The 11678-nt window shown below is 43.5% G+C and overlaps 2 protein-coding genes across 3 annotated transcripts; one reads left to right on the top strand and one right to left on the bottom strand.

The window, feature by feature from the left end:
• Positions 1–1774: 1774 nt before the first annotated feature.
• Positions 1775–4391, bottom strand: LOC131885797 (uncharacterized). Its single transcript, XM_059233966.1, has 2 exons — positions 3999–4391; positions 1775–2416 (listed from the first exon to the last, which is right to left on the bottom strand). Exons 1-2 carry the CDS (start codon positions 4194–4196, stop codon positions 2141–2143), a joined length of 474 nt encoding a protein of 157 aa, XP_059089949.1. The 5' UTR covers positions 4197–4391; the 3' UTR covers positions 1775–2140.
• A 2095-nt stretch (positions 4392–6486) lies between these two features.
• LOC131885796 (uncharacterized) lies at positions 6487–8968 on the top strand. 2 transcript variants are annotated; one of them, XM_059233965.1, is made up of 3 exons: positions 6487–6806; positions 6959–7445; positions 8591–8968. In XM_059233965.1, exons 1-3 carry the CDS (start codon positions 6784–6786, stop codon positions 8948–8950), a joined length of 870 nt encoding a protein of 289 aa, XP_059089948.1. In that variant the 5' UTR covers positions 6487–6783; the 3' UTR covers positions 8951–8968. The 2 variants fall into 2 exon arrangements, with proteins under 2 accessions (XP_059089948.1, XP_059089947.1); XM_059233964.1 differs by having other exon boundaries at positions 6489–7445.
• Positions 8969–11678: the final 2710 nt, after the last annotated feature.

The raw sequence follows: 11678 nt of genomic DNA, 5'->3' as shown, positions 1-11678 counted from the left end.
TGTTCTGTTCTACTCCTTTGACTACAAAATCTTGCGTTTGTCTTTAAGTGGTTTAACTGAGCAAATAAAAACTGACACCCGTTCACATTCGTTAGTACGCCAAATTGGAAAGGAGAGTATTCAGATGGAAAGTCGATTAATTCCGACAGTCACTATCTCCCTCAATGAATGATCCTGATTGAACATCTACTTGACAAGTTAGCTCCACGAAATGGACTTAATCGGCTTGGCCATTGGCTTTCGGCGAGGGGATTGCTCCAAGTCCTGACAGATGAATCGAGAGGATCACCCAATTACGGAATCATAAGAGTCGTACGCTCCTTGTTCGGGTCTTTGGATGAACGCGAGCTTGCTTGTATGGGACGATTCTGGATCGAGTTGAGGTTGGTCTTCTCTATTTATAAGTATCATGGTTTCCTAACCAACGGTAGCATGTAAAGGGTTTGTTTCTGACCATCTGATTTTGCCTTGTATGCAAACCATTCATGTCATTTTGATGCAAGTACGAAGTAACTAGAAAAAAACCGAAAATATCCAAAATATTGGCGACCGATTGGATCAAGTTAGATAACGTTGTAGGTAACATTCTGACTTGAAGCATCGTGGGAATTCTGAACCCATTGGACTAGAAATAATTCCCACATTTAGGTTGGGCTTGATTTGACCGTTGAATCAGCTTGTACACACAATGCTCGGTATTGGAAATGAAGCCATTCATTCAAGAGCGTTTCGTCAATAAAGGCAAAGCTAGATCGGAACTGCATGCAAGCATTCCATGGCTCAGGTAGTTCAATTCAAAGATTTCATATCATCGTGCGATTTCATCCTTGTATCAATCAATCGAGGGGAAAGATAAGTTAGAAACGGTGATTCTGGTTTTCTAATAATGATCTTGCCAGAGTACGTATTTAGCCATGTTCATTTGGCAAGATGTTTGTCTAACGCCCTGATCAAGACCATACTTCGCGAAGTCAATGTGTGCTTTTTGGGTTCCAAACAGCCCTAAAGTTTGAAGACTTCCTGTCATCATGTTACAATAATGAACATTGATGTTGAAGCTTGACATAATTGTCCAAATTTCGGTAGATTTGTTCCATAAGCACATTTTCTAGGGCGTGGCAATCGCTTGTCCAATCGAGGCACCTTCAGTTCATTCCGAACTTTCAACAAATTCCCTAACATGAAGCAATGAAATGGGCATCAAAATTTATACACGGTAATTAACCGAACCATATGTTCTAATGTTGCTCTCGATTCTAAGCGATGTGAAATTCGCTCTGACATAAAAAAAAAAATGTCGACAGGAGTGATTATCATGCTTCAAAGCACTTTTCGCTCCGCCCACCACCGTCAACAAACTGCTTTTGGCCAAACAACCAATACGTTGATCCCCTCCCCCTCGAAAAAATGAAATTCTGTCAACATACTTTCATTTATAACGCTCGTACTTATATTCCACTGCTTGACAGCTATTGACAGGGTTCTCTTTTGTTGCGATTGGAACCTAAAAGGAGGACTGGCACAAACAATCTCTACTTTATGGTATTTGAAAATCCTCTGGAAAAAAATGTTTGGCGTTTGTTGTCCACGGACAATTGAATAGTACTTTGTATCTTCTAAAGGAAGGTGAACTCTCCGATGTTCAAAATGTTAAATCCATTCACCGGGCCCAAAGTGCAACATTTGGAACACAAATCGTCGTTGTTTTAATTCGAACTTGCCGCCGGGAACTGTCCCAATGTGATTCCCACTCAATTGCTAGTTTTGCGTATTATATTGTCTTTGCTTTATTTATCAAGTGGCACCAACTGGAAATGAACCAAGACTCCAAGATTTAGTCAAACCAAGCGAGAGGCTGAGAAATTGAGAGGGGAGACAAAACGATCTTGACACCGTTCCAAATCTTATGACGAGGGCTCAACCAGACGTTTATACAGTATCATTCCTCGGGAGATGATCAGATGAAGGTTTCTTTGGCATCGCGGTCAATGCGTCGTCTCTTTACCAGGACTCGCTACATAGTACTACAATACATATATATGGAAATCGGATAGAAGATACATATACATCCAAGTTGACAATTTGACGGGAAATAATGGGGAGCAATCTTGATTTCACGTGGGTGGGGTTCATTCTTCATTCAGTCTCTGCGGGTCCGACCTCGAAACATGGGCAGGAATCGCCGCAGATTATTCTTGTCGTTGTCTGTGAGGTAATCGCTCATTTCTTGGCGGCTCGTTATTTTGGAATGGTCTTCTCTGGCGAAGGAACGAGGGGCCTCGGGTTCGAGACTCGCCTCGGGATCGATAGCCAGAAGAAGGCTGATTTCCGACGTGATCTTGCTCTTGAGACCATCAACAAAGTCTTCAACGTCAAAGAGACTCATCACATTGCCATTGGCGTTTGTGTTGTCCTCCTGCAAAACGGAGAAATCAGATTCAGAACAAATGGAAATCCAACAACCAAAAGCCAAAACCGGACCGAAGATCGATTCCTTTGTCTTGCCGTCTGAATACGATTTTGCACCCATATGACTAATATAACTACAGATTACATAGTCTTTAAAGACCGAGATTGCGATGATTCATTGTCAAGCATGCCAAGTTTGTAAAAGTCGCCTAAAATTCGTGTTAGGTAAGCCCACGGGAAAATAAATGTTAAACCATCTCGAAAGTATTGGCGCAATTTCTGATCAAATGGCATGCTTCATAATCACTTCATTTTGGGGCATTTCCCTCATAGGTAGAGAGGCTGTCGAGATGGGATGATGACTGTTCGCCCTCTGTGTAAGTCTCTAATGAAAAGAACTCCTGCCGGGTAAGACGCCATCAGGCTTCATTTGCTTTTGGGAGGGCTCCCATTTCGTCAGAGTTTGAGCCTTTTAGGCAACACATCCAATGCCAAGTAAGAAGGCTTAAGAGGCTCTGATTCCTGCAAGATATTATGAAGGCAGGAGCAACAACTTGCCTCGAATTGATTCCACGAGGTCTATGGCTTTTCCATGTTCTGCCCTAATGGATAAGAAGCTCTGGCAAGTTTCATGATTGTATATCAGGTAGGTACGACTACATTGTTGTCGAACGACCCAGTGAGTTTGAGGGCTCTCTTCATGCCTATGCCATGGTGAATGTACAATAGGGATCGTACACTTACTAGTATACAGTATATGAAGGTGTCAAAAGTAGAGGCATAATGATGGAGTTGCTCTGACGAAACTTGGCTACCGAATTGTATGGAGTTCTTCAATCTGAAAACTTCCAAGAGGCAGCCGGCATTTCTGGCTTATCGGTGGTAAGCAAGCTCTTAAATTTTCCATTAGGGAAATAGTTTTTTTTTTTAGACAGGATGGGCTCGAGCAATATCCCGTTAGTGAAACTGCCATCGCCATCTCATTCTCCCCTCTTCCAGATTAAAACCGTATCTTACCGTTCAATTCACTCTAGCTTGTGCGCGTGGGGTTTAAGTCAGATCGATCATATTGTCCGAAGTATTCTATAATTTGTGTGCATCGTCTTGTTGTATGTCGAAAGTAGGTATATATCTGATTAACTTTTCGACTCCATTAGGACCTCCTTATGACTGTCGACAAAGAACTTTGTTTGATCTTGCATGAAGTTTCTTTTCAATAACTTTTCTCTGCCACCAGGGACGAAATCTTTGCTTGTCTTTCCAAATAATGAATCTGCGAGAGAATGAACTGACAAGCCAATGATATGCTAACTCTGATGTTTTTGATCTTGTAGTCTGATCGAAAAAAGAGCAGATCAGAAACGACAGATCATCTCATCTGAGATTGTTTTGAGTTTTGAAGATGATTTATAATGCCATCAATTTAGATGGCAAAAAAAGCCCTAGGAACTTTGTACGCCCAACCATTACACAATGCACCCAAAACATCAAATTCGAAACTCCTCAAATCAACCTATGGACCACGTTGGACCCAATTGATACGCGAGCTGAGGATCGAGATTTAAACTAGATGAGATGAATCCACTTACTTCATGGGTCTCCTCTCGGAAGTTGAAAGGTCGCCATTTGAGTGCTAAGGCCGGCGTTGGCCTTTTCCGCACACCCACATTGAAACCATCACAAAGCGTGCAACAGACCAAAATGAGGACAAATGGTCCAATACACCATGATAAGGAAGATCCGATGACTCGAGAAGAGCTTCTGGGCAGAAGATGGTGGTACAACATCGTAGTAAGACTTGAGCCAAGCTCAAACCAGAATGAATGATTCAACCACGCGGTCTAGTCGTTTATAGTGCCAAGTTGTTCCACCACTCGAGCCTCGTTGAGCCTCGTGGGTCCTCGAAACGTTGAAAGGCCGCGCCTTTGACGGCTCGTTCCTCCAATAAATTCCTCTCCTCCTTCTCCTTGAACACCGCTTTCCGACTCCAAAATCACATGAACCAAAAATATGAGAGTTTGACTTTAGTCGGAGTGTAAGGGGTTTGACACTTACTATGAATGAAGCCTTGTGTGCCACGGAGGTCACCTACCTAGAAGGCCAATAATTCGGGATCAGGGCAATTTTATAAACATCCGACGTTTGGTGGGGAGATGCTTAAAATTAGTTCCCATCAATGGATTATTCGACTATAAAATGCCACCACCCACAGACGTTTCATGAAGTCAGTCTCTCCGGGCCAGAAATGACATGAATACTTAGCGATCCTCATCGAGCTATTATTCTAAGTGGGCCTCATTCTTCAATTCGATGTCTGGTACACAATCTCATGAGTGGAAGTGAGAATCAAATGGTAGCCATCTTGTAGCCATCGAGACATCAAGATCCCACTTTTGTTCCAAATAACTTCTGATTTCTTTTATGGTACAAAAAACAAGAGCAAGCCAAAATTGTTAGCTATTGGAGATAGTATGCTTTTAGTCTGAACTGACATGAGATTTTGGGTTCTGAACTGGCTCATTTTTGGCGACACGATTCAAACTGAAATGAAAAACGACGGGGTTCAAGATATTTTGGCTTTTTATTTGTGTTTGCAACAAATACAGATAAAAAGGCTTGGTTACAGCCTGGGTCTAACTGAGTATATTCTTGGACTAAGGCGTGCTTTTAGGAATGTGCGAGAATGTCGTGGCTTTTGTAATGGCCCGCCTGATCGTGTTTCAAGCAGTAATGGTCCATCAACACTTGACTCGTCACGAACCAACCGTCCCTTAATGTGAAGGGCTTTTCTTCAAAAATACTGGAACTGAGGATTCCATTGGAGCACAACAAAAGTTATGTGGTTGCAAATCGTCTCCTTGAATTACGCCACTAGATAGCGCCCTACTAAGGGCAAAGGCATAACTGATTTTGATTCGGACTCCTGATACCTTGATCTTTGGACCTCCTTTTTGACTTGATATCTGATCGCCCGAAGCCTGCCTATGCTTCGATGGGGTTTTGAAGTCTCATAGTTACCCTGCCTGGTTAGTCATAAAATATTGTCAAACATGGGGCTAAGCCCTCAATAGTGGATCTCTTTCAGCGCTTGGTGCTAGTAAGTGTAAATGGTAAGGATAAAAAAGATAACAGGGCCACTTCTGACTGACACAGAGATGACAGTTGGCTAGAGATCACAATTTTATGTGGGCATCATTAAGTGAATGCATGTAACGCCATCTAGTTCGTAAATGTTATGGTGTTCTCTAACAGGCTTCCCTGGAATGATTGTCTCAAAAGCTAAGTTTCCATAAAATGCAAAAAACAAACTGACTGAAAATCAGAAGCAGACCTATTTCTGAGCACTCGACGAAAAAGGAGTGTCCAGCCAATTTGTGACCTTTCAGACTTTGTAGCCCATGGAAGACAACCAATTTGGAACATTGCTTAGGCGAAAATGAAATGAAGCCTTCACAACCTCAAAGGTTTATTCCGTCTTTTGGAATTGACCTGATTGCAATGAATTTCATGGATGCTCAACTCTTGACACGTGCTGTCAGAGTGAGTTGGTAGTTGATAGAGGACAAATATAGAAAAAGTCACTGAAATCTTTCTTTGTTCATCTCGACATGGACTGGCGATTTTGAGCACGAGTCATCTCCAAAGAAGTCCTTCCAATTGAGTTCCATAAATAAGGTAAGAAAATGTATTGGATATTGTAAATGCCAAAATCAAGAAGAAGGCCAACCTTGCAATTACGTTGGACGCAACAAGTATTCGTTCATCTTGTGTTAAAAAAGAAAGATCTTACGCAAGTAAAAAAATAGCTTTGTCATCATCTCAATTCATAAACAACCTCGATAAGAAGAAAAGCGTGATTGATGACTTATCTTGGACAAAGCAAGCTGAATCATCACAAAGTAGGGAGTTGAAACAGAATAAGAACTCTAAATGTTATCTTAGCAATGTTTTACTCAGGACTGGAGAGCGCCAATAAGTGCCAAGTTCTTCAAATGCTGCATAGGTGGCGCTACACGTGTTTTGACAAATTTTAAGAATTGTGCCAACATTTTCATTGGCGAAGGCGTTGAGCCAGTGAGCCAGCGAGCCAGCGAGCGCTGATACATTAAGGCATTTGTGAATGGCTTTGGCTTGCATTTTGAGAGAAATTTGATCTATTTGGAAAATCAATATCCCCGCACACTACCCTAATTCCTTTCGGCAACATGTGCAGACTGAATTCAATGAATATTTTGTAGCAAGAAGCGCATTCAGTAAAACCCCGCTAAAGAAACATGATGAACAGTTTTCACCAAGTCCAATTCCGGCTCACGCTCGACCAATTTCAAAAGACTTCATAACTCCTTCGTGGAATGAAGGCAGGAAGGAAAATGAATGCCGAGTCAATTCCACTCCAGGTAGAACTGAAAATTACTCACACAAGCAACGCGCAAGAGTATTAGCATTTTTCATGTGTAATCATTTCAATGACCATGTGTTCCTACGAGTACATAGTCCAATCGTGCATCTTCAGCTTTATTGTTTTGCTTTGCAATTGTACCTCGGCTAGTTCCGATGAGCCTTTTTCGACCTTGTGTCCTGAGGGAGATTCTGGAACACGTGCCAAAAGCCCAGAACACCATCCCGAGGAGGATACCTTCGAGGATGTCGCTGGTTTTAAGGTCCAATGGAATGACCCCGAGGACGGCTGGGACGAGGAAAAGCGAGAGGACTTGCTTTTGATACATTCCAAGAACCTGCTTCAGCCCAGATATGTGCCCAAGTTGACCAAAACGGGATATCGCAAAATCAAGATCCCCGATGAACTCTACGAATTCCTCTTGGAGCAACGCAACATCTTCGACCTCTCATGGGAGAATTGCGGTCATGGAGCTCATCAAAACTGTGATCGCCGTCTTGACGGGGACAAGTTCGAGTCCAAGGAAAATGTGCAACTCGTCGGGTCGCGCAGGCCGAATCTCGTGAAAAAAGTGGTCCAGCAGACGCTCGAGCCATTATTGGAAAAGTGGAGTGGCATCAAACTGACGCCCACGTTGGTATGTCATGTCTGATTGCATGTAATACCCAGTAGATTTGGTTATTCGTCATGTAGAGTAAAAGCACGTCATATTCGAGCCAGCCATTCGTTATACTTGTTCGAGCCTCCAAAACTGAAAGCAATATACAATGTGTCTGAGGAATCTGCTTGTTTCGCCACCCTAGGAAAGTCCGCGCAATTCTTCAGAGTACAGGCAACAGCTAGTTAGTCTTTAACAGGGCCTGAACTAGTGGGCTAGTCAACCCTCTAGCCTGAACCGTTACCAAAAACATTAACGCGTCACCGTTCCCGATACAATTACTTTTGCAGGAAAAAAGATGGCCTAAAACTGCAAAAAAACGTTTTATTACTTTTTTTACGTTTAGTAAATATGAAGTGAAAGAAACGACGGTGAATGTACCATATATGTACAAGGATACAAGGGTTCCAAGATCAAAGATTGTTTGATTTTAGCTTTTTTTTCACTTTTATTCAACATTTTCACAAGGATTATTTTTTCATCTTGCTTCTCGTGGTTTGAAAAAAGTTAACAAAAGGCAAGAATTCCACATAATTGACGAGACGAAAATCATTTACATTTTGAGGCTCTGTTGCGGATTTCCGTCATGCAACTAGTAATGTCATGTACGTCACAGAGAATGTAACTTGATAATCCTAGTTGCATCTTCTTATGATTATTTTTCTTATTCCATCAGTAACAAATAAGTCACTGTGTTTGGTTTGCTTTTTCACGGGCTTTCTAAATGCTTCAGGGAATGCAATCCCCGGTACTATTAATATTAGAATGAAAGGTAATAATTGGTCAATTTATTAGAGACGGAACTTTTTAAAAAAATCAGAGAGGAAACCATCATACTTTTTTCCCTTGTTTAAAACAGAATAAAGTAACGGTAAAGGGAGGGTTTAAAGCCAGTTCCGTTACCGATACCGTTACTTTGGCAGAAAAGTAACGAGTCACCGGTAACGTTGCTCAAACCCTGGTCTTTAACATTGAAATATGAAAGATGGGTTTCGACGTGTCTTCTCATCACTGTCTGCTGAGAATATGGCTTCGTCGAGATGAGCTTCAATCATCAAAAACGAGATGAATATCGATTTTCGGACCCCAAAGTTATTGCTATTCCCTCTCTCTTTCATCATCAGGTTTATGGATTCCGTCGATATTTGCGTGGAGCGTGGCTGTCTCTTCATGTGGACCGACTCCACACCCACGTTGTGAGTGCCATCCTACAAGTGGACCAAGATGTGGATCAACCATGGCCTTTGTATCTGGTCGATCATGAGGATGTCACTCAAAAGATATATCTGGAACCTGGGGAGATGTTGTTTTACGAGAGTGCCAAACTTCCCCATGGCCGACCAGAGCCGTTCAACGGACACTACTTTGACAATATCTTTGTCCATTTTAAACCTCAAAAAGCCATTTGGTATCAAGAGGATCTGTTTGAGGGCCATCAAGAAAGACCCCCACCACCCAAATGGACCAAGAAAGATCTGATCTGAATAGAGCTATTAAATTCAGCATTTCACAGCGTGTTTTTCATTCACATAATTTATCAAGTGTTCTAAAACGGTGGCCTATTGTAACCTCTATGAAATCCTCCTCGGAATTGTGGTCGCCTTTGACCTCGAAATTGGTGCCGGTTATAGTTGGAACAACCTCGTGGAAAGTTAACTTGGCCACTGGGTGGCCAATGACTCCGAGGCCGAGGGCTAACATTAATGCCATTTGGCCTCATGTACCCGGGGTTGTGGGCATGATCCTGAGGGTACCCACGGGTAGATATGACCGGTACTGGAGGAATTGGGTGACCTTGATTTCCTCGACCAGGCCTGAAGTTACCTGCTCTAGGCATCTGAATATTCTGGGCCATTCCCCTGTTAGGAGGAACGGAGTTTGATGTTGAGTAAGGCTGATGATAGTTCACGACAGAAGGCCGGCCTTGGGTCTGAAAATTAGCTTGTGGAGAAATCGTCCTATTGGGAGACGGCATTGAAGATCGAGGGTCCTGAACAGGTGCTTTGGATTTATCGTTGAGCTGTGGTTTCTGGAAGGAATGATGATGTAACGGTGTTGGGGTTGACTTGGGTTGTTCTGCGATTTTGGCCAACTTGATCTTGTCCTGTTCTTTCCTCTGGACTTCCATTCGAGCTCGTTTTCTCTGCTTCATATTCAGCCTGCCAATCGGATTGGCTCCGTTTGCATCAGCTTTGACCTCGCGAAACAATTGGGCCATGGTCGGTGCTTTCTTTGGCGTGGATCCAAGGAAGATTCAGACGGCGAATACCTCTTCAGGCCCTTGCTTTGTCGCGTGGTTGCTCGTGTGGGAATTGCAAGACAGTGAAGCTAGATTTGAGGCGGGCAAGAGAGTGGCAAAGGATTTCCTGGTTTGAACTAGGGTCATGGGAGAAGCGGGAATGGACGTAGAGGACTCTTTGGCGTCACCTTCGCGCAGTGCATGAGGAAAAGTCGTTTATTCGACTCACTCGAACAAGCCGTTTTCACATTAGCAGTAGTCGCAGTCACGGATATTGGTTCATTTTTGATAGCATCACTTTCCATCGTCCAATACACCCCAGTATGAAATGCACTCAAGCTACCAACGTTGGCGGCAGTGACCCCCGATTCCATCCTTTCCAAAGCCACTTCTTTACGGGCCTCATACTCTGCGGCCCAATTATTCGAGCATTTGTCTTTGTCAACCGTGACTCGCTTGATCAGCTTCTCCACGCTCGTTTTCCGACCTTCTTGTTGCTCTATTCTTTTGGATTGTCGATTGGATAAGGAAGAAACGGGGGTTTGTCGGGGCCGCATCTTTCAAAATGACGCCGGGGACTTTTTTCAATGTCCTAGACTCCATCGAAGCTCCTACACCGGCTGCATTTTCACCAATAGCTTTGAATTCGACTTTACGTTCAGCTTTTCACCGACCTCAACTTTAACCAAGCTTCTACTTTGATTGTGGTTGCTTATGGAGGACGCGGAGGCCAGAGCCAGTTTCTTGGCCGCATAAGCTGAGGCCCAATCCAGACCTGAAGGTGGAGGTGGAGCCTGAACCAGCAACGGGGAACGAGGTTCATTTTTTGACCTGATCAAGGGAAGTGGGAGAGCACAGGAATTGTTGTCATTGATGCTGGCATTGAACTCCGTTTTGAGCACAACTTCATTGTCGTTTCACTCGTCTCCCACATGATTTTGAGGCCTGTACACGTTTAATGCCCAGATTTCGTGTAATCATTAACTTTTGTCTAATCACCGATATGATGTTGGCAACCTGAGCAACATCAGAAGATACACAAAGTTCTGAACCATGCTCTCCATTTTGCGATTTCACCATTTCTCGTAATTCGCTAGAGCGCCATCTGTGTGGTTTAGAAGAAGGTCATGATTTCAGCCATACCATAGGGCAGTCCTGATAACATGTGACTTTTACTCATTTCTCATTTTCTGTAAATTGACAAACCAACATCCATCTACTTCAACGACCCATGACGTAACTGAGCCCGTTTCGTAACCCTCATTCAGGCGCAATCGGAGGTGACCAAAGCCCTTGAAGATGTCGTCCAACTCAGAAGAATCTCATCCCCACGCCCTTTGACACCTTCTCTGAAATGGATGATAAGGAGTCTTCATGACGCCAGAACACAAGGCCATCGTCCAGGTGCCACAATTCAAGAACTTATCTACCTGCGTCAAGTGCATTTTGATATCCGGTTGTTGCTGGTAAGACCATGAGTTGGCGCAAATTGGGACCATTCTTCCTACCTTTCAGTTTTCCTACCTGACGGATTTGGGATCCACTCGCTTCGTCCTCTCATCGTCACGTTATTTAGCGTGCTGGCTAAAGCATATAGCCACCGTGACCGGAGTGTTGTAAAAATAGGCTCAGATTTCCCTCTAGCTTTCACCTGGGTGAGCGGAAGTCGTTCATCATGAACCCCCCCTTTAGCCCCCCCCCCATTCTCCATCAGACCGACACCACCTTAACTGAACACATTTCAGTGACCTCTCTGTCCTTGAGAATCTTGAGAATTGAGATTTCAGTCTGACAAAATGGCTCGACTTGAATCGTTTCAGCTTGCTTGTTCCCTTGCTGGGATTCCTCGTTTTGGGTGGTCCTGGTCAAAATGGGCTCAGCCTCGTCCCAGATGTACCCAACGCCACGGAATGGCCCGTCACCAACGACGAAGGTCTCTACATGGCTTACCAAGATGGCGGCAAATGGGGTTG

This window comes from Tigriopus californicus, chromosome 8 (genome assembly GCF_007210705.1).
Source record: "Tigriopus californicus strain San Diego chromosome 8, Tcal_SD_v2.1, whole genome shotgun sequence".
NCBI classification, from domain to species: Eukaryota; Metazoa; Arthropoda; class Copepoda; order Harpacticoida; family Harpacticidae; genus Tigriopus; species Tigriopus californicus.
This window is presented reverse-complemented; position numbering and strand designations above follow the sequence as displayed.